General features: G+C 41.8%; 1 protein-coding gene across 1 annotated transcript in view; it reads left to right on the forward strand.

Annotated features, from left to right (window-relative positions):
* The window catches only part of LOC117740635 (astrotactin-2-like), a 227,485-nt gene that overhangs the window by 58,843 nt on the left and 144,316 nt on the right, over nt 1–24,326 (forward strand). Inside the window, exon 3 of the mRNA XM_034547153.1 lies at nt 11,481–11,910. Within this exon, the coding sequence (XP_034403044.1) occupies nt 11,481–11,910 (430 nt within the window). The remainder of the gene's footprint in view (nt 1–11,480; nt 11,911–24,326) is intronic.

Raw genomic sequence — 24,326 nt, forward strand, 5'->3', positions numbered from 1 at the left:
TGGTGGGTGTAGGGCATGGGCTAAAGCTAGACAATTCCTAGGAGAGAGGTATTGTGGGCAGCTACAGTACACCAGCAAATCAGCCCTAATTCTCTGTTATAATTCCCACTGCCAGTGCTCATGACAGCATTATCTGCCCTCAAATCTTTTCTCTGTGTGGGATGGAGCATTGTGGCATGTAAAAGGAGAGGATAGAGAGGTGGAGCAATGAGAGGATGGGACTCAAGGCGATGGAAAAAGTGCTTGGGGAATAGATGACGGAAACATGTATTAGTTCCCATGGCGAGGGACACAAAATGGAAAGGTCGACCTGGTGCTTTCCAGTTAAGCTGTGGGAGATTTTCATTCAGTTTTCAATCACAGTGTAATCAGATTTTATGATTAGGTACAGGCTTTTCGTCAGTGTAATTTCTCTAGTGATTTACATAGCCAGGGCTGTGGACTTTTTGAAAATACTTTCCATCATTTCAAAATAGATTATTTCACTGACATGAAAAAACTTTACCTTACCAATCGAGATTTAACAGACATGTTTGCATAGGCCTTCTGAAGACTGGTGTCTTTCTATATTACATTCGTCAACAACCGAACAAACGCTGTTATAACCAGAGCACATAGAGTTGATGCAAAGTGGCAGTATTGGAGAGGGGGTGACAAATTATCCTGGTTTAGTGTGTTTGTAGATATTGTTGTACATTGAAACTGCCTCTAAGACTCACAAAGTAAATGCTAGGTAGAACTGCGAAAGATAGGACAGGTCACAGTCTGCTTCGGAGGCCATTGCCTGCTTACATCATGGTTTCCATAAGTCAGTCCCTATACCAACTACTGATGACATCATGAAGGTTGTGAAAGATGGCAAGCTATGATTGGCTGGAGACCATCGTGTAGTCGGTGAAATCTCTCTGCCAAGGCACAAGAACACGTTATGACTATATTTATGACAATATGATTGTGTAGTCTGAACCTGGCATAAAGCTAATATCCGTTTAGCTACTAATACCAGTCTGTATCATGTCTCTGAGACGAGACGTTATTTCTCCGTGTGGCCAGGTAATGGACAGCCATGGCTTCTCCAAGGTGAATTAGCCGAGAGGAAACATTAACCAGAGAGCCAAGTCCTGTCATTCACGCTGCGACTTCTAGTTGGACGGAGAGAATGGAGAGCAGATGCTAAGGCACATGCCACTTTGACTTCCTGCTGGGAGAGAGAGATGGGAGAAACCAACACACCACTGAGATGGGGCCAGTGTAACAAAGAGTGGGTGGTTGACAAATAAAAGATGGTGACAGAAAAAGAGTTGCAGAGAGTGGTAGAGGATGGTGTTGCTGCCTGACACACAGTGGCATACACTCAGGAACAGGGCGTTGAGGGTGTGTTATGTCTGTATATGTGGGCAGCCCCATGTATATGACTGTGTGTACACCTGTGTGCATTTCACTGTGCTTACATGAGTATCCAATTCTGCTAGGCATGTCATCTGTGGCTTTGTGTGGTAACACATGCACGTCATCTGCTATTTCTGTTTCTATTTTGACATTCTGAATTCAGCATGTGACTATTTCACAGTAGGATTTGCTCTGAACAATACCCTAAAGATTGCTATAGTCCAATATTCCCTTGGAACAGGAAGGAGATGGATACTTGGGTTTAGTGAGCCGCAGCCTCCACTGTGCACAGATGGTGGCTTAACCAAAGAGCATGTGTTGGACGTGTTTGCTCTGGGTCTTGTTATTTCGATGCACAAAGACGCTTAATAGGATCATAAGAGAGCCAGTTGTGCCAAAGTACATATACAAGTCAATATAATTGATCATCAAACTTCCTGGCTGTTGAAGAGTTTGATGTGGTTTGAGGGTCTGATTTAAGTAATGCTTTCATCCATTAACTGGCTACAATGTGTGTGTTCTACAGCTTTATAACCACTTTCCACTCAGGCCACGTATTGTTTATTGTTTCTGAAACGTGTAACGCGAAGGAAGAGAAGAAAGAGACAATAGAAAGGTAGCATCATGTTCCAACAATATTCAGATACTGTGGTCAAGAATATAAAAGCCCTAACAACTATTGCTTCACACAATTATATTTTTTTATATTTTAGATAATTTTTAGTCATGCTCCCACCCTTTCATAATTTAAACAAGCCCTCAAAACCCACCTCTTCAAACTCGCCTTCACCTGCTAACCCCGCCCCCTACCCTCCACTATATAATAATACATGTAATAATACATTTATTTATATAGCACCTTTAAAAACAGGGTTTACAGAGTGCTCTACATAGAAGCAAGGTAAAAACATAACATCAATACAAGTAAACATTTCAGAAAATACATGAGGCAAAGGAGACAAAGCCATATAGGCAATGAACACAATAGAGGAATAGAAAATTACAAATACAAAATAAGAACAGACAAACTAAAATAGGGGAACCAAAGAACTGCATAAAAGGACGACATCTTGGAGGTAATAAAAGGTGTACCAGTCCGGTTTTGGGGAGTGGAGTCAGCAGGAAGAGTAGAGGGTGCTGGGGGAGCTGTAACAGTTCCTAATTTCGTGCCACCATCTCGCTCTTGGGGACTGTTGTTGTGATGACGAGCTGCAGCGATGCGCTCGGCCAACCAGAGGGAGGGGATAGAAACCGTGGAGCGATCAGGCCAGGAGCAAACAAATCCTCCGCGGGAGGCTATGTGGATGCAACGGGTCGAAGAAGGAGTCCGAGCGCCCCGATGGCCGAGATGAACGGAGGATCAGAGAAGCTGTTGAGCCGGAGGAGCTGCGAGGTGGAACACTGCAGAACCATGCCAGCCCGGGAGGACGCAATCGCCAACCACGGACCGGAGCACCGGGACCGCTGAGAGGCGACCAGCCTCAGAGCAACAGCATGGAGCAGGGAGTCGGCCGGCTCGCCCGCAGCCGCCGGCCGGCAAGAGACCGTCGGTCAGCCAGCAAGAGACTGTCGGCTAGCCAGCCAACGCCAGTTGTCCAGGATTGTCCAGGCGGCAGCGGTGGAGAGAATCTAGCAGGGAGTCGGCTGGCTCGTTGGCAGCCGCCGGCCAGCAAGAGACTGTCGGCTAGCCAGCCAACACCAGTTGACAGATCGCAGTGGTGGAGAGCAGGAGCCAACAGCAATCACAAAATAAAAAATAATCCAAGATTTGCAGAATAATTAAGTCAGAAGAATGGCTACACTGTTGAATAAAATTTTAAATAATTTAAATGAATGTTAAATTGTAAAAAAGGTAGAAAAAAACTCATATGACTCATTCCTCTTCACTTCTCAAGTTTTCTTCTTTTTTTTTAACTGAAATGTTCTATTTGTTTGTTTGTTTGCTATTTGTCTTTCTATTTAGTTTTGTATGTCTATGCCTTATGTAAAGCGTCTTTGTGTGTTTTGAAAAACGCTATATAAATTCAATGTATTATTATTATTATTATTATTATTATTTAGCAATAACCGTGATTACATTTTTTTTTTTTAAATCCTTCCTATATGGGTAATTAACTGACTGCACACTATTAAATCTTATTGGTGAATAACCAGCTACATTATTATGTAATTATCGGATTGTTTTTAATACAGAATGATGATATTTACAATTAATGTTGCACCCTTTGACTTAATGCTGCTCACTTTGGTTTTGAATATGAAATGTGGCAAAGCATCTGCCTGGACATTATTACATTACATTACATTACATGTCATTTAGCTGACGCTTTTATCCAAAGCGACTTACAATAAGTGCATAAAACCGTGAGTCCAAACTCAGAACAACAAGAATCAAGCAAGTACAATTTCTTCAATAAAGTTAAACTACAAAGTACTATCCGTAAGTGCCATTTAAGTGCTACTAAAGTGCTATCGGTAAGGGACATTTAAGTGCTACTACGGCATTTAAGTGCTACCTATTCAAGGTATAGTCGAAAAAGATGTGTTTTTAGTTTGCGCCGGAAGATGTAGAGACTTTCTGCTGTCCTGATGTCAATGGGAAGCTCGTTCCACCAATGAGGAGCCAGCACTGCAAACAGTCGTGATTTAGCTCGAAGTGAAGGAGCTACAAGCAGATTGGCAGAAGCCGAGCGAAGTGAACGGGCTGGGGTGTACGGTTTGACCATGTCCTGGATGTAGACTGGACCCGATCTGTTCGCAGCACGGTACGCAAGTACCAATGTTTTGAAGCGGATGCGGGCGGCCACCGGTAACCAGTGAAGGTCGCGGAGGAGCGGAGTAGTGTGGGTAAATTTCGGTCGGTTGAAGACCAGTCGAGCAGCTGCATTCTGGATGAGCTGTAGAGGTCGAATGGCATTAGCAGGTAGACCTGCCAAGAGGGAGTTGCAATAGTCCAGCCGTGAGATGACCAGAGCCTGGACCAGAACCTATGCCGCCTTCTGAGTGAGAAGGGGTCGTATTCTCCTGATGTTGTACAGCATGTACCTACAGGAGCGTGTTATTGCGGCAATGTTGGCAGTCAGGGAGAGTTGACTGTCGAGCGTCACTCCGAGGTTCCTGGCAGTCGGAGTCGGAACCAGCACTGAGTTGTTGAAGTTAATAGTTAGGTCGTGGGTGGGAGAGCCTTTTCCTGGAAGGAGGAGAAGTTCAGTCTTTTCCGGGTTAATTTTCAGGTGGTGTGCGGACATCCACTGAGAGATGTCGGTCAGACAGGCAGAGGATCAGTTGGGTGTCGTCAGCATAGCTGTGGTAGGAGAAGCCATGCGAGCGAATGATAGAGCCAAGAGAGTTGGTGTACAGAGAGAAGAGAAGAGGACCAAGGACTGAACCCTGAGGGACCCCAGTAGTCAGAGGCCAAGGCTCAGACACAGATCCTCTCCAGGTTACCCGGTAAGAGCGGTCGGTGAGGTAGGATGAGAAGAGTGAGAGCGCGGTGCCTGAGATACCCAGGACAAGAGGATCTGGTGGTTCACTGTGTCAAAGGCAGCGGAAAGGTCTAGAAGGATGAGGACAGAGGAGAGAGAGGCTGCTCTAGCAGTGTGAAGCTGCTCAGAGACAGCAAGGAGGGCAGTCTCTGTTGAGTGGCCTGTCTTGAATCCAGACTGGTGGGGGTCTAGAAGGTTGTTACAGTGAAGAAAGGAGGAGACTTGGTTAAAGATAGCTCGCTCTAGAGTTTTGGAGAGGAAGGGAAGGAGAGAGACAGGTCTGTAGTTGTTGACTTCAGATGGGTCGAGAGTGGGTTTCTTCAGGAGAGGGTTGACTCTTGCCTCCTTCAGAGAGTTAGGGAAACAGCCGGTTGAGAGGGAGGTGTTAATAAGATGGGTGAGAAAGGGAAGAAGGTCCGGAGCAATGGACTGGAGAAGGTGAGAAGGGATGGGGTCAAGGGGGCAGGTGGTTGGGCGGGCAGAGGTTACCAAGGTAAGAACTTGATTGGGAGACAGGGGGATAAAAGAGGAAAACAAGGGGGAAGAAGGTGAAGTTACTGGAGGTGTAGTTGAGGAAGATGGATTAGTAAATGAAGAGCGTATGTCGTCTATCTTTTTTGTAAAGTAGTCAACAAAGTGGCTTGGTAGAAGGGTGGAGGGAGGGGGGGGAACAGGGGGGTCAAGGAGGTTGGAAAAAATTGAGAAGAGCTTTTTAGGGTTAGATAAAGAGGATTCGATTCTGGATTGATAGAACAAACTTTTGGCTGCAGAGATGGACGCAGAGAAGGAGGAGAGAAGAGATTGATAGGCAAGCAGGTCGCTGGCGTGTTTGGATTTTCGCCATTTCCTTTCCGCTGCTCGCATAGTGGCTCTCTCGGCGCGCACCGGTTCGGACAGCCACGGAGCCGGAGAGGACTTGCGGACCTTTCGAGTCGTAAGAGGACAGAGAGAATCAAGAGAGGACGACAGCGTAGAGAGAAGTGTGTCAGTGGCGAAGTTAGGCTGCATAAGTGCGAAGGAATCGGTTGAAGGGAGGGCTGACAGAACAGAGGAGGCCAGAGAGGAGGGTGAGAGGGTGAGAGGGTGCAGATGTTGCGACGGACAGGTGCAGAATCCGTTGTGGGAGGGTTGTCAGTTCCAAAGAGTGGGAGAGAGTACGAGATGAAGAAATGGTCAGAAACATGAAGTCGAGTTACAGTGAGGTTAGCTGTAGAGCAGTTTCTGGTGAAAATATAGTCAAGGTGGTTGCCAGCTTTGTGAGTAGGAGGGGAAGGACTGAGAGAGAGAGCAAAGGAAGACAGTAAGAGTAGCAGGTCACATGACTTCTCAGTCTGGATATTAAAGTCACCCAGAAGGATGAGCGGGGGTCCATTTTCTGGGAAGTTTGATAGGAGGACATCTAGTTCTTCCAAGAAGTCTCCAAAGGAACCAGGAGGACGGTAGAGGACGACAATGGTTAGATGAACCGGATGAGTAACCGTCACTGCATGAAACTCAAAAGACAGTGGGGTAAATGGAAGCGGATAGAGAGCAAAACTCCATTTGGGTGAGATGAGTAGACCTGTGCCACCACCACGACCAGAGGGTCTGGGTGTGTGGCTGAAGGAGAAGGCCGAGGAGAGAGCAGCAGGGATTGATGTGTTGTCTGGTGTGATCCAGGTCTCAGTGAGAGCCAGGAAGTCCAGCGATTGCTTGATAGCAAAGCCAGAGATGAAGTCCGCCTTGCGGTTAGCTGACTGGCAGTTCCAGAGGCCCCCAGTGACGAGGCGCTGGGTCTGTGTAGAGCGGGTGGGATAAATAAGAGAGGAAGGATTTTGGTGCATGTGTGACCGAGTCCGTGGTCTATAATATCTACGAGTAGATGTGCACACAGGTATGAAGAGAAAACACATTATCACAGGGAAATGTTTATACTCAGCCACCCTCAGCCACCACCGAAGACTCCAACGAAAGACTCCTAGGTCTTTATACTCCAGAAGATGGCGGTCGGCACGCCCTTATTTTGGAGACGCAGGCAAGAGTATCAACACATGAGCACTTCTGCAGGGAAACATATTTTAACCATCTAAATGACTTTGCTGTAACTTCTTCCTGCTTCTCCAAACTGGGGGTGTGCCCACTGCTGTCGACTGTCGGTAATACACAGACTGTGGATAGGTACCTCAAACCCCATTTAAAAAATATTCAACTATACAATGTTCACTTTTAAGTTACTTATTTTCAATCAAAGCAGGTTGTCTTGTACTTTTGGGGTTTGAGGTACCTATCCACAGTCTGTGTATTACCGACAGTCGACAGCAGTCGGCACACCCCCAGTTTGGAGAAGCAGGAAGAAGTTACAGCAAAGTCATTTAGATGGTTAAAATATGTTTCCCTGCAGAAGTGCTCATGTGTTGATACTCTTGCCTGCGTCTCCAAAATAAGGGCGTGCCGACCGCCATCTTCTGTAGTTAATTCACTGACTATGGATAAGTACCTCAGACAACCCCATTTCTAATCTGAACAATCCCTATCAGAAAAAAAATCTAAACAAAAACCAACAACTAAATCCAATACTGATTAGGAAACTGTATTGACCGTTCAGAGTTAGTTAACACCTCGGCTTCCACTTGCAGGGCTTATTCTACAGACTCCCAAAGACTCCTGAAGACCCCAACCTTGCATGATGAGGGGGACAGTCTGCAATAAATCAGGGAATACCTTGGATTCACATTCCTGCAGTGAATGTGAATCCAAGGTATTCCTAACCCACAGCAAAACCTCATTGATCCAGTCCATTGAGGTTTTGCTGTGGGTTTATTAACCTCCTGAATAAACCACATACATTAGTAAGACGGAATGACCTGATATCTATGGCGTTGTCATGTTCTAGGGCTCATGTACATCGTCACAGTTTGTGAAGTTCTGGATGTGTTCACTATGACCCCTGGAACTAAAAGCTGTAACTCAGTGGTTGGCCACTTTGCCATTTGGGATGTTTAGGAAACCGGTCATTTGCCTTGCATGTTGCGTGAGTTGACCTTATGATAACTTCTTTAAGTTCTTTCATTTTTTTGTCAGACAAGGAATTTAAAAACTAATGTTCTGATACTGCATCTCTGTGTAAATTGTTCTTTTATCTCTTGTTATATGCTGATGTAACATTGTATTAGTATTCTCACAACAATATCCTATTCTTTACTCTTCTTGTAAAACAAAAACACTAGTCTTGATGCCTCATCTTGACCTCTAAAGCATTCAGTTATCTAATCAAATGTGATTTTGGGTGACTAGATGCCACCGCCCATCAGAGTGGGCAGCTGGCAGAGCATTATATTAATATGAGGTGTATGTACCAACAACGTTCCTAACCTTTCCAAAGATTGTTTTCGAGATCCTTCTTATTCATTTTCCCCTCATTTAATTATATAAACTGTGTTTCTAAAACAGCCTGCAAAAAGAAAATCCTGTTCATTGACTTCACATAGCGGTGGATATTTTAGTAAAATGTGTTTTGAATGGGGGAGAAAACCAAATATATATACTGTATTGTGGTCATATTTGCTACAGAATGGTATGGATTATCCCTAGTTATTATAGTATATGCACCAACATATATATTTGTCCTACATTTGAAGATGACTGTCATGGCTAAACCAAGGTAATAGCTTCATATGAGGAATTTGCAGTCTGTTGAACAAAAATGTGAGGGAAAGTGTTCAGTGCAGGTGCCAAATTCTACATTTAATAAGTAAAAGATGGAGGATGGAAGAAAAAAAAAAAGTGAGAAGAGATGAAACCATTGCAAGTGTGCCTGGCAGGGGAGGAAAGAGGCAACATGATCCACAGTGGAGAGAAAAAAGGGAGACTGGTTGGATAGGAAGTGAAATGTAAGAAGCGGGCACAGCAAGAAAATGAAATTTTCAAGAGACGGGCGTTAAAGTGGCACACACAGGAGAACAAAAGGGCAGAAGGAAAGAATAACACACAAATATGGGAAACGGAAGCATGCACATGCACAAGAAAAAAAAGAAAACCTATAACACACAAAAAAAGAGTTGAATTATGGGGTTTCCAGCCAATCTCCTCCCCGTGAAGTCACTTAGGACTAAAGCAGCGGGGATTTGTAGGGTCTGAAGATTAACAGAAAACCTATTTCCCCTCATGGCGACATCTGCCAGTGTGAATTTATATGGCTGTTGTACTGAAGAGTGGAAGAAAAGATGTGATCAAACATGAAGGGAAATGGAGACAGACAGACACGCTGTAATCGAGAAGGAGAGAGAACAAAAAACGAGAACGGTGGGAAGTGCAGAGGAAAACAATGTGAGAGTATACAGGAAAGGGAATTTGAGAGGATCTTAAGGCCACTGATGTGACAGAGTCAAATTAACAGAGATGAACAAAAACAAAAGCTGACATGTGGTATATATAGTTTTTTGCTTGAACTTTGTAAAGCTTTTAGATTGTCTGTATTGTAATGGTACTTGCGTCATAAGTCTGCAGTGTTTATATGTAAATATGTGGAGGCTAATTAAGGTTTATATGACTTAACAGTGCATGGCGTAATTATAAAAGGTGCCATTATTCAAAGTTTCCTTCTCTACCTTCCTTTCTCAATTAACTGACGTGTTACAGCATAAGATGAATAAGTGCATCACGAAGCTCCAGAAAATATTTCTGTCTTGCAATTTTTAATGGATAAAAGCTATACTTGCAACAGAGATTTTAACATGTCGTTATTTGCGTTGCAGTTTCCTCGAGTGGTGCTGCAGAGCTTCACAATGTCACTCCACTATCACTCGGCTGCTAAAATGAAACATAAGCCTTTATCAGTTTTTTTGCCATTCTTCAGGGTGAATTAATGTAGAAGTTCATACGAAGGGGAGTATGCGGGACTGCATCTCTGCAAAGCTGCCATCCTATTGGAGATTAATGAACACGTTTGTCCGTGGTGCTAGTCCTCCCTGGGCTGCCGCCCCTCTCAGCATAGTTTGATTTATGGACACCCAGCAGTGCATGAGTTATATTTTCAAAGGGGTTTGTTTTTCCCCATGAAGATGGAATTTTAAATGTTGTGATGAATGATCTCTTGTGGATTGTATTCATTATTCTGTCATTTTAGTTTCTGTGTGTTGGTCTGCACATGTGCCTTTTCATGCAGATGGACATCCGTGTGTGCATATGTATACATTTGTGAATATCACCACACCTTTTTAAATATATGCTCGCAAAAGTGCCAAACCTGCATTTTCTCTCTGACATCACGCGTTGCACTGGCTTGCTGAGTCTGGGATGTCATTGTGGGGGGAAGTCACACCCTCCCTTTTTTTTTCCCACCGTTCTGTCTGTACATATGGATTTACTTTATCATCCTGCCGCTGCATGCATGTTAGGGCGTACCTGTGATTGTGAGATATTGAATGAATCGTGGAGAAATGTGATGCTCCTTGGTGAATTCACAGGGCCACAGAAAGAGGACCATAGAAAGAAAGAGAGGGCAACACAGGCTAACATCCCTGGTGCATGTGTGTGTGTGTGTGTGTGTGTGTGTGTGTGTGTGTGTGTGTGTGTGTGTGTGTGTGTGTGTGTGTGTGTGTGTGTGTGTGTGTGTGAGAGAGAGTGAGAGAGACACTGAGAGGATAGGACTCCAGATGCAGCACTGCTACAAAAAAAACTATTTCTGCCACACATCTATGTTCTGGTGAAACTATACATATGGGGAATGGATACAATACAATAAATTCCAACTGATAGACATGGAGTACATACATCATTTGTGAATCTTGTGGTCGTTAAAAAGTTCTTGATTTTTGAGTTCATCATTGCTACAGGGGGTTGCCCTTGTGTTTCATTCGTGTCCCTTTCCCAAAATAAGACCAGAAGGAGCGACGAAAGGCAAAGATACTGTCGGAGGTGAAAGGGACACGTGCATCCTGGTGCTCTGAAAACAACTGGACATTATTGGAGTTTGGCTCACTCACAATCACGGACAATGTGTCAAAAGAAAGCATCTGAGGTCAAATTCACTCATGGCCGAAAACAGAGAAATCAACAGGTCTTCCATTCAGTAGTATTCTTTTCGATGTCCATTGTAAATACGCACATTTTGAATATGAGGCTGTTCAAAATACATTGAATTTAACCTACATACAGATATGTATTGTGTCATGAAAATCATTGTGGCCCTAAATTGTGTTAAGTGTTGCACACAGTGTCACACTTTGAAAACATCTCTATGAATTCTAAGAGGTTGGCATCCTTTTTAAGACTTTTCCCTTTTTATACATCAACTATTTCCGTCTGCACTTATCTGTAGCTGAGGCCCATAGGAGAGCCCTCATTATTTAGTCTCTTTAGGACCTTGTTAGCTACCTCATGTTGTTTTGAGAGCTCACTCATTGAAGTGGTGATTGCCAGACCTCATTCAATAAGTGGCACATGGTGCTAATCACCATTCAACCCATTGTAAGTGGCGGCGGTTTCCATTAGAGTTGCAATAAATGTTTCTTTTGTTGCGTAGTACATAGAATATCAGCATTACCAATTAAGTTAGACCATCAGAGTTGTCATCCTTGTGTGCTTCCCTCACCTTCTCTCTCTTTCTTTTCTCTCGCCTTCCTTCAGGGAGGCCTCATTGCCCTCCTCCTTCTTATTCTCCTCTTCACCCTCGTCCTGTACACCCGTCACCGATGGTGCAAGCGCCGACGCATCCCCCAGAAGAGTGCCAGCACCGAGGCCACCCATGAGATCCACTACATCCCCTCTGTCCTGCTTGGGCCACAGGGCCGTGACAGCTACCGGGGCTCCCGAAGCACACACCAGCATGGGAGCTCGGTCATCGGCATGCCCATTCGGGAAACCCCCATTCTCGATGATTACGACTGCGATGAGGAGGACACAGGTGGACACTCGCTTAACTCCACGCCTAACCAGCTCCACACCAAGCTGAGCGATGGGAAGGCCCAGGAGGACTATGGAGTAAACATTGGCATCGGAGGGCACACGGGCATCATGTGCAAGGAAAACGATATTAAGCATAATTTTGAAAAACGAGGTAGGTTAAATACCTTTCCCTTGAAAAAAACGGAGTAGGATGAAAAAAAAAATATCTGTGTGCATAAAGGAGATTAATGATGCGATTGCTTTGAGATTAACAGCACGATGATGGTTTTGTCTCTATCGTTCGACTACGAGCAGCATACATTAATATGATTTGAGTTGTCACAGACGGTCTGTGCTCAGTGGTGGCTCTGAGAGCATGATTTGTACATCCGTGGAGGCGCTCAGTGCCAGCTCCCCAGATGGCCGAGCCTGGACAGTTCACTTTGGCTCTGGCCTGCCTGACCATGTTCTCGATGGGACAGCATGTACTGCTTACATTTAGTCCAAATGTAGCAGGTTTGTATGACTCACGCCATTACATCATGCTGCTAATGATACAAATGCTGTATTCCATGAGTATGAACTATATTTCCTTTTTAAAACCACATCAACAGTGTACCCATACCCGCTCAGTTAACATAGACATCGGCTCTGTGTGTGTCACACGGCGCCGTGTAATTTAATGTAATGTCTAAAGATCAAGTGACCGGGGCCATCGGTCTGGTTGATTTTAGATGTTGAGGTGTGTCAGCGGGTGGCGCGTTGACCCTTGCTAAACATAGTCAGGGGTGTGCACTTCAAGCGAGGGCAACATTTATATTCAGCCATTATTAGCAATACTGGAAGGGATGCTTCCAAAAACTTGGCTGTAGAGATCCCAAACAGGTTATCTAAACATTGTAATCTCATGCAATGTAGCGTCTCTTCACATCGTATCCATTTGAACTTGGGCTGCTCCTCTGCAAAGCACAACTTTAATAATTGAAGGGTGCTGACTGAGTTGGAGGGTGTCGTGGTTATTCATGTATTACTGAATTATGCATGGGAGAAGTTTGTGGAAATGCCCTCTCGCTCCCATAGTATTTATCACCTAACATAAATGGATTCACGCAAGCTTTTTTTTGCATCTGACTGGGTGCTTACTTACTGAAAATAAGCTAAAAAGGATAAACACTGCTTATATTTTGTTCAAGGAACAGTATTTCACTCTTGTTTTAGGCACAATGCGGAACCATGTTTGACAACTCAACAACAGAGATATGTTTGTAGTTTAACATTATTAACACAATTTGGATGGATGATAACTATGTATGAAATTATTTTAAAAAGTCTAACTTTTTTTTGTCATTACTATAATTGTCATTTTAAAATAAACAGTAAGTTAACACAGCCATACTCCCTGTCTGGACCATAGCTGGGAATTATTCAAAAAATCTAATTTACATTTCAACCATGATAAAACCTTAAGGCTTGATTATCATATATTTAGCCCTTATTTAATAATGTAACAGAACATTATGCATAAAGGTGAAGGGATAGAGGTTAATGTATCCTCTGTTCCCAAGTGGAAAGGCATAATGTTGCGATAGCCACTGGGAAAAGAGAAGTGAGGCAGAGGTTACAGAAGTGAAGGCTCATCTAATATGAGCCCGTCTCTTGGGCTAATCATCAAATGATGCCATCATTACAGGAGAACAAAAAGTTCTCCCCAAAAGGCTCTAAGAAGAGAACCAAGCAAATTGTTTTCAAGCACTAAGACTTAATGCACTTTTATTAATATTGAGAGACATCACATGTAATAAAGAGAGACAAGTGGAACATACAATTCCAGGGTCAAATTATATGTGATGTGGGCAATATGAAGTGCATTACATCACACTAGGTCACTTTATTACTGTTATGTGACAAATCAGATTATGATGCATTTCTTAAATTTTCTTTTAATCAAAATACAGCTCTTGACCCATCCTTCTATAAATATTATTAAAAAATCTGTAATTTTCCTAAAAGATAGTCACACAAACCATATAATTAGATGCCTCTTTCCTTCCCATCTTTACCCTGCGTGGAGCGGCGACATTTAAATACGGGGCCGATTAACTCCTGTCCCACCTGTTCTGTGCTGCTCGGCATCCGAAAAGTCTCCAAATACCAGTCATCCTTTATCTGTCTGTCCTCGCTGACGGATAACCCCTTTCAACTAAACTCAATTGTATTATCCCCAGGGATTATGGCTACGCCTCACAGGGTTGTGCATGGCATTGGCTTTTGTTAAACAGACAACCAAACAAATGAGGCCTGTCAATTTCATTATTCAGCAATTCCCATGGCTTTGGGAATGCATTTGGGCAGCGTGGAAAGTGTAAATCAGGTGAAGAAAAACCTTAGCGGCATGCTGAAAATCATGTTCTGTGATGAGAGCTCAGGGACCAGATATCAGCATCAGACCGCCATCATCACAGATACCCGTCGCTCTGTTTCCAGTGCACAGCAGTAAGCTGCATCTTCTGCTGCCAACCTGCATGTGAAGCCTTTGTTGTTAGACCAGCAAATGATACAAGCAATGTTTCTTATTGGGTTTTGGAACCTCCAGGGGGGGGGGGCAGCTCCCCCTATAGAACATATTGTAGATGTTTAAGTTAAATGCATTCACTTTGATAGCAAAATTAGGAGCTATGAAGAACTCTGTGCCCTTGTAAACAAATGTGTGCTCTAGCGGCTGAAATGTTGTAAATATATCATTTGAAATTGGGCCATTCACTTTTACTTTAGGTACTTTTTTATGTTTGCTAAGTAACATTTTAAAAGCTGGCATTTAAACTTATATTTGCACACTCTTGTAAATACTTTAATCCTAAACACATTAGGTGTATAAATATCAATGGTGATGGCACGGCTAAGAAAACTTTTTAGCAATTCTTGCCTGGTCAGCAGATGCAGAACATTGTAATATATGTGGTGCAACGGATCATAAAACTCACAGTTCGGATCGGATCAGCACAAAAGAAACAAGGGAGCAAATTTTAAGAGATCCTTGACCACGTTCTTTTTTGTCACCGATATAATTAACGATCATTGCTGATCCATATTGTTGTTTGATTATAGCAGCTGGTCTACACGGCTCCAAACTTCTTTTTTTATAGTCACTAGGTTGTTTTTTTTACACATAACACACACTTCAAATGATAAGGAAATACAATATTGTATTTTCAAATCTTGCCATTATTAGTGATAATGATGTATTATAAGCTGCTTAGAAGTATCTAAAACGGGTCATAATTCCCTTTCTAATAAGTATTATTTATTATTATATAGTACAAATGTCATATCTGGTTTATATACTCACACATATGGGACCATATTGCTATTGTAGTGTCTTGTCAGCCACAATAACAAAATACTCCATTGTGAGCAATAATCAAGCAAAGCATGTGGTCACGTGGCCCCCCTTACTAGTCGACTTCCGTTTTCATTTTCATTTATATATATATAATCAGATAAACAGTTTAATGGATATTTTCCTAAGAAGATTCTTGGGAAGATACACATTAATAAGGATCTCCTAATTGAGCTGGTCACATTGGATGGATAAAATTGCATATAGTTGATAACTGCATGTCATTTTCACTTCACTGAAAACGTGAGACAAAAATGTGAGAAATATGTCTTTCGTCCCAGAAATCACAGACCAAATCACAGACCAAATCACAGCAGCGGGTACCAGATCTAGTGGCAGATGGTGATAGACAACTAATGCTGTTATTGCATTATTCTAGAATAGTCAAAACATCCTCTCTGTGGGTTTAAATGGCCCCAGGCCTGAGGCGCAACGTGTCCGTCTGGAGAAAAACTGTATTGTAGTTCATCACTATCAACTGTAAAAGCACACATCATTTCTTCTTGGATGTCATTCTGTCATTGGGGGCTGGCTGCACCATGTTTATATAATGGGTATTAATAGCAAGTCTGTGGATTTATAATCTGTGTATTAATGTGTGAGGTACTGAGATGAAAATTACAACATCTTGAGTCTGAGAATATTATTGTTTCACAGCAAAGCCAAAAACAACAGTGCATATAACGGTTAAACAACGACTTAACACGTGATTGGTGACCTGGCACTTCATACCACTGCTCTGCCAACACAATGCCGAGGCTGTCTTGGCTGGGACCGTTGAACTGGTTCTCACATTAATATCAAGCAATCCATCCACTTCCCATGTAGAATGACACTCCTCAGCTCTGCCGAGTTCATCTATGACCACTGACACGAATGCTTCTTTACTCCTGCTGGCACTAGTGTTTCTCACCCTTTTAATAGTGATGGAGACAGCAATCGAGTTCACATTAACCTCTGATTGAACGCACTAACTGGAAGAACACAATTAACGTAAAGCTCTGTGAGAATTTAGTAGAATATCTGCATTTTACTTAATGTAATAATAATAAATAAAGATAACACATCTGCTACCTAGTGCTTCTAAATCACGGTGGGTTGAGAACCACACGTATAATATGTAATACATAATTACACTGGTAATTGAGTATATTACTTTTACTATGTAAAAATGAGTTGGTCAAAGCATTAAATGATATCTGCTTATTTCCCCTGAATATGATGAGCTGACCTAAATGATCCAACACATGGCCATAGATGTTATTGCAGCGTTATGATTGTTCTTTTGAAGGCACAAGGGTTGCTATATAAAAAGCTTTAGGAGCATACTGTAGTTAATGAAAAAAGCAGGGCAAGTAAATTCGGATTATTTGCTATAGTTAAACATTTCAATATCCCAAAAGGCTTTTACTGTTGTGCGTCATATTCCTTTCAGTACAATTATTTGTAAAGACCACTGGATACAATTACTAAGTATGTATTTTATATTGTAATAACAGATAAAAGCATAGGGCCCCACATTTAACCCACTGAGAATATGCTGTAAGATACTTCGATTTTATTACCTTGAGGGAGTAGACATGCAACTAAATATTGCTTGAAAATAGACAATCAGTTTGACAAAGATCCCATGCTCTTACTGTGGGTGTTCCCTCCCTCTGTGGAGCCACTCGACACAAGCCTGACTCCAACAACTACAGGGAGTCGGCATGTTTTTGTTGTTGTTTTTTTCATACGTTTTTCTACGACTAAGGAACAGGGGAGGGAACAACTTATATAACGTTGCCTAAATTCTCTTTAATAATAAAACCTGAGCAAAGATGTCAGTGGTATCCAAGACTTCCTCAGTGCCCTTGGGAACAATAAGGTCATAGCCGAGAGGAATGATTAATTGACCTTCCTCTGGGTGTCTTTGCAGACATATAACTGATGAAATATAAAGACATGTTGACTACTCTAGATCTATAGTCGTAATGATCTTGCGAATTGAAAGAAGTTAAGAAGTAGATACAAAAAAAAGAAGATTGTTATATCATCCCCAAGACCACTGTCATTACCAAGCTTATCGAGTGTTTACTGAGCTCTAATTGAACTCAAGACTGGAGAGTAATAATCCAGAGTCAAGCTTCAGATCGCTAATGTGACATCATTGATGAGAAATGGCTCCCAGCTTGGCGCACTCAAGCTAGCTCAGGGTAATGTTTTGATTAATACTGAATCAAGCTTGTCATCCTTCCCCATGATAAATAGAGGGGGAGTTAATTACAAAGACTTCCCATTCTTCCTTCTGCGGAAAGCATTTAGGTTGCGTGCTGTCAATGAGGGCAATTTAGTGAGATGATTTAAAGATGAACATGTGCAGCATATGTACATGTGTGCACAAACAACGCCGCACGATCGAGATCGAGCACGTTAGAATTTCTTCTTGAGATTAACTTGGCTAATAAATCCAATAAATGGGGTATTTTTAAGCAGTTAATCATACAAGTCTAGCCTGTGCCCACTGAGTGTGAAAACTGACGCTGTCAGTTTCATCAATCATGGCCTCAGCAATCACTAGCGTGTTGTGTTTGTCAGGAAGTTTCAAAGGCGCACAATGAGCGAACCCCTCTATGCACGGCTGATGAAATGATGTGCAGCAGAAAAGAATACAAAAAAAGGAGCTAAAAAGGAGCTAAAAAGGAACATGTCCGGGTATTGTGACTCATGAAATGAAATGAAGCCTCAGTAATCCAATCTAACGTGAGGCCTTTGTCAGAGACGGGAGAAAAACAAGCAACATGCCAGTCGAAATGAGTTTGTATACACCAAGGCCACGCAAGATCAATATGATGTGGGTCGATCGCATGCCAACTCATGAGCCATCTTCATGAGGCTGTTTTGAAATATGGTGTTTGCTGCTCACCCACATGTCACGGTCAATATGTCCCTCAATGTTCCTGTGCTCCTTGTGTTTCAAAGAGTTCATTAAAATAGTTATTGTACTTATCCACACTTGTTCGAAGAGATGGTGAAATAATTAAAATAGTCTAATAGGGCCTACCATGCTTTCACCCTGAAATTATTCATTTAAATTATTTGTCTTTCTCTAATTAAGACTAAAACATGAAAAGTAAATAGTTGTATCTTAAGTTGATTTCAGCAAATCAAATTTCGCCATCATCATAAATCACAAAAAAAGGATCTCACGAGTTGTATATATGTTTGCTTTAAATTGCCAAGCCATCCTTCCATTTCTTTGGCTTGTTCAGCGTAGAATCCAAACTGCAGCTCTTCTCCTCAATACCCAATTGTCTGAAAAATACAGTTGCTTGCAGCGTATAAAAATTGTTTCTGGGTGTGATGAATTAACTTGGTACAAATAAATTGGCACCATAAAGTAATTATATATGCATGATATCTTTATTTCTGCCCCTACATTGACGGAAATGTTACCAGTAACACCAAAGCAAGATCTGGAAATACTTACACCTTTTAGATACCAAGCATTATAATAAGATCCTCTTCAACTACAATAGGAGTTATAGGAAACGAATGACTTAATAGTATCCACAATACATATCAGAACGTCCAAGGTGCATTTGGCACAGTGTGACCTGTGTCAGGGTGGTACCACTACATTGCATACTGGCTATACACACATTTTAAGAGGCTAGATCTATGAAGAATGTCATGCTCTTGTACCATAAACACATTGGTTGTGCAAACTATTTTGAATAGTTGCTTAGTGAAGGCTCTGAGTTGCTTTAAATTCCCTATAGGAAACAGTGTTTCAGTGTATGTAGCGTGGCTTTTATTGTGAAGGTTAAAACACTGGCCCAAAAACTATTGATTTGGGTACAGCTCATTGTTTAGCTGGACATCAGCACTCCTTCATTTGTTGTTAGTAGCCTGGATCTGATGTATGGTTAAGTATTCATGCATTGGCATAAAACAATGCATAACGAAATTGGAAAAACTAAAGTATATGTTGAGTGATCATAAATGCATCCCCACTTCACCATGTGGTGTCAGAAGTTTAGCTAAATCAATGGATGTCTCCCATAGAGCCCTAGCAGACAGGATGGAGAAACAATGTGCTGTGGAGGATGGCTTTCAGTCATGAAACCATCCCACTTGTCCAATCAGGTCACCTTGGCTCCGGTGTTCAAGTGCTCCATCCAGCTGCACTTTGAGAGAGATGGAAGAAAGGCGGAGGAAGGTCACAATCCAGTGGCAGAAGTAGAGTGTTTTGACACAAATTGCTATATGTTACACATTTTGTGGAAGCCTACTCTTTGAGAAAGTTAACAGCTAAGCAATTTACTGCACTCATGTTTTCAGTCCGGTATAGAACAAAATACTGATCAGAACAACATTTTACACCGGTAGAGCATTCCAATGAAACTTCTTCGGAAATAGGAAAGAAATGGGATAAATGCCTGCCATTTTTGTCAGCTGCATTCTGAGGGGTTGCCCATGGCACCGCAGGATTTTTGCCATTCGACCAGAGCCTATTAGGTCAAATTGAGCTCTGGGAAAATGTGTGAGAAAGGTGACTCACCAACGTTTATGTGTAGCATGGTGATCGTACCATGACTCACACATATGAAAACAATCTCGGTGCTGATCATGGAAAAAGAGCTCGAAACAACCTGCTGAAATGGGACCACGGTTCAGTTTCAGTTCTCATTATTTGACAGGTTGTAGATTTAATTTGATTTTCAAAGAGCTTTTTGTAAGATTTTAAGATCAGACATGAAACACGATCCAGAGCATGCATCGTGCAAGCATCGAGCAAGCATGCATGCACTGTGTGTCTGCCTTGTTTTCTAAAATAGGATATGAGACATGGTCAACAATGCATCCCGCTAATGGTTGATTGGATGTCAAAGGATGTCAATGTGGAAGATAACCTTCTTCTCTCCGTCTTTGTTCCTGTAACTCAAACTGAAAAGGCATGCATGTGTATGGGGAGAGTGTCTGTATGCAATGGATTTTGAATGCAAGGTTTCCAGATTGTACTTGACCACTTACAAAGCCATTTAACTCGCATGCTGATTTAAGATATCAGATTGAGGGAATCAGGCCATGTGCATAACGCCTCCCACATTGCTTTTTCATTGTAGAAAACTCACGTCCAATAATTAAATACAATGTTTTGTATGAAAGTTGCTCTCACCATTTGCGCATCAGATTCATCCCCTAATCTGCTTCACCGTTGTCATGCGCACAATATTGTCCACAGGCTTCAAAGTAGAGGTCCAGTTGTTTCCTGCCAGTAATTTGCTGCTCATCATTGATACATTGATATAAAAAAATGTACATGATAATTCATCCATATTTGTGAGTCACCGTATTCCACACTGTTCCAACAAATGAATGTATTTTAAATATTGTTATCTGAGGATATCATTTGTTAAACCCCATGACCTGGGTGTATTGTTGTGATTCTCAGTCAGGAGCTTCAGCCTGTCTGGAGCAGATGGAGGTCAGAGCTTGGCCTGCAATGTTCAGCTGGCGCAGCATGGGAAGACATCCATATTTTATTCTGGCCCATGGCAAGAGCCACGCTATAGATAGCACTTTATTCTTGCTCCTCTGCAAACAGCAGATGCCTTAAATATACAAGTAGAGGCAAAAGCTAGCAGAAATGAGAAGTGTCTGACTAAATATGAGACATTACATGCTTTCCAGTGGGTTGGAATCACCGGGTTTGAGATAGTAGATGTTCAAATCCTGCAAAGCGAGCGAGTTTCCGTCTGTTCCTTCTCTTTTTCTAAGTCCTCCAGATGTCTTAAACTGGTAGACATATAATTCATTTTATAGTGACTTGGCAATCGCCATAGGATAAAAATTCATTCCCACCCATGCCTTTCTTCCTGTGATGTAAGAGCCATTGTCTATAACTGTGCCAATGCTTTCAGCATATAGTCCTTTTGATATTTATCTCTGTACATTTTGAGATTAAAGCTCTCTTCCTGAATTTTGTTCATTTTTTATTTCCTTTCCATTGTGGTACTGTATCCGCCAATCCGTGGATTGAAATCCATTCAACACCACATGATAAAAAGTGCATTTTGATGAATCCATTTAATATTATTTTTGCTCTTTTCCCTCTGTGGTCACTTTCTTTTCCCCATTATTTGTTCCCTGTCCATCTCCTCATATTTTCAGCTCAAGCTTCTTTGCCCGCTCTCCATCCTCTTTATCCCTCCTGGCTCTCTTATCTGCATCTCCCTTCTCTTTGCTCCAACACCCATGGCATCCATTGTCTACCCATCTCTTCCTCACACTTTTCTTGTTTCTTTCTTTCTCTGGCATTCTCCATTCATCTGTGGACCTCTTGTCTACTCAGACACTTGTGTCTTTTTGTGTCTTCTTTGTATCTGTCTAACCTCTCATTCTCTTCTCCTGTACCTGTCACACTTCCTGAACCAGTGCTGTCAAAGCTTTCCCAGAAAGCTGGAATGGACTGCTCCTATTGAAACAATGGCACATTTAATATATCACAGAGGGATTTGTTTAATATCTCAAGATCTCTTTCTCCTTCCTCCTGCAGATTTGCTTCAAATTAAAACAGCAGGGGTTTTCAGGGTCCAAAGATCTTCAGAAATCTTTCCACCATGTCCCTTGTGGCTCCATCTGCTACTGTGTATATGAATGCTGTTGGGCGGGCAAGCAGGATGGCTTTGAATAGGAAAAGACCATAACTGACTCTTAATTGTTAAAACATCTCTGTCAAGAAGTGGCATTTAATTTGCAACACATGCATATGTAATAACATTTTGTTGTTCTTGGCTTTAGGTTGGTGTTGCTGTATTAAACGGTATATAAGGCACTTGCGAAGGCTAGGTGATACATATTATATTACATTTTCTTACAATGAATGATTAATTGTGTCATTTAAAAACAAAAAAATTCAATCAAAAAGATTGTATTACATTTGAATTTTTTTTAAATCTTTTTTTTTGCGATTGGCCAAGGCCATTGTACGGATTGAGGCAACAATCTTAAGGTCGTGGTCATTACTTTGTTCCCTAAAACAGGGAGCCTAACTTGAGCTGGGCTTGACATAGAATGTATTTTAGAGAGTCTACTACTACGATATGGTTGTGAATTCAGAGCACTTTAATCCATCTTCCAAGTTGCATTGCAAGCTGTATCACCGCCTGCCTTAGGGCACAGGGCATTATTGAAAAGCCTGAAAATATTGTCTTCTGTCTCTCTGACTTTCAGCAGAAAGGAGATATCCTCTTGAGCCTAAGAGAAATAAGGGTCGAGCACTATTTATGATCAGAGAGTCATGGTCGAAGGTTTCAGTTTCTGACAGACAGTATATCAGCGATTTTGTTGGGAGCCAGCCTTGTCTTGTCCATTTGGCTTTTTGGAGTAGCAAGTCCATCAGTGTATTTTTGTGCAGACAGAACAACTGTTGCCCTTCCTGGTGCTGAATATCATTTGTGTGTGAAAGACATCAGATACAGGCATCATTATATCAATGTTGTGTCATCATACCCAGAAATATATTTTTAGAAACCCCTGCATCTGCAAATTGGTGCTTAACTAGTGAATCTTCAAAATGAAGAGATAGGGATAGGGACATAAATATAATGTAACTTCCTCTCTTGATTGTGATAACGTATCATACTATCCACATATAGCTTTCCTGTTGTTATTGTCTCAGTAGTATGTTTTAGCAGCAACCTCAGTAATGGTGATATGGAAAGTAATTTTGAAAACCAACAGACATAGGCAGTGCTTCTGTTCACCATGCAGACATATACCGTGCTAGACCCCACTCTACACTAACCTATTGCCCATGTATGAACATGACACAGAGTTAACCAGTCTGACAGTCAGTAGCTTGTTGATGATAACTATAGAACTCATTTAAGAGGTGGTTATATTCACAGCAATGTCACTCATTGGTTTGTGGACTACTGTTTCCAAGCCTCAAATGTTGGCATGTTGACAGTTGTTTCTCTGCAACTAGAAGTGACACGAGAGGGTCGAGCACAACTGAGTACGGCATTTTTAGGTTACCAAAATGCTACAATTATCTTTTTATGAAATGAAAATGCACTGTGAAAGGGTTAAAGTTGTAAGACAAAAACACAGACAACACCCAGACCGGACAACGCCATCACAAGGTAGGGGTGCCTTAAAGTATACCCCGCTTTATGGTCTATTTTACTCTACGTGGCCCCATGATCTCGTTGTATTGAAGAAGTCAAGTGAAAAGTAGAGTAATTTCCTCATTGACTTCTATACAATCAAATTTATTCCTGCATCCAGATGAGTGATGATGAATGATTTGGTTTAATGGCAAATTTGTATATTATAAAATCCATTGAATGATGAAAACAGGTATTGGAGTCTACTTTCTTAACAGCTGTACATAGCTGTGAAAGCAATGTACTCCCTGTACACAGCTGTGAAAGCCATGTACTCCATACATAACACATAACGTTGCATATACATACACGCTTTAGAAAAAACCTGCATTAACAAGAGCAAGTTCGGGGTCCAACAAAAAAAGTGTAGAGTAGGGTTATCTTCTGGTGCTGGCCACTGAGACCGCCAGGAATAAGTTGACTGAGGCAGCGTGCTGTTGACATCCACTGCTTATGAGACACTGTGAACACACGATAAGGGAGCAACTGCAGATAACGGAGATGAAGAGGAGAAAATAGAGCCACCAGAGCTTTAGCTGACATTGAACTCAAAATGAGAAGCCAGTTGGGACTTGGGGTCTGGGGAGAAACAAATGTCAGAATAAAATATCCTGGTAGTGGTGGCTGCTTCTGACAGATGTGAGGAATAGGGAATAACAGAAAAAATAGTTGAGTCCTTCAGAAAAGAAAAAAATAAACAGATATTTGTGTTTTGTGTCCATGACTAATGCACTTCTTACAATATCACACCAACTATGGTGTTAGATTAGTTATAACATGGAGGAACATTTTTGTTGGTAATTAAATTCAATAATTGCTCCATATATGAATAATGGCCAAAGAACAGTTTTACAGGATTACTAAGCACTTGATGCTGCTTGGCGTAGTATCTCTTCCTTAAAAAGGAACAAAGAAAGATAGATAAAGAGAGTTCCAGGAGGCCATGAAATATGTATGCAAGCAGTTAACCTCAACCATGCTGCCACACACTTTCCTCAGTAATGGCAGGTCAAAGCTTAAGTGCCACCTGCTTTG

The sequence above is a fragment of the Cyclopterus lumpus genome, chromosome 12 (genome assembly GCF_009769545.1).
Source record: "Cyclopterus lumpus isolate fCycLum1 chromosome 12, fCycLum1.pri, whole genome shotgun sequence".
NCBI lineage: Eukaryota > Metazoa > Chordata > Actinopteri > Perciformes > Cyclopteridae > Cyclopterus > Cyclopterus lumpus.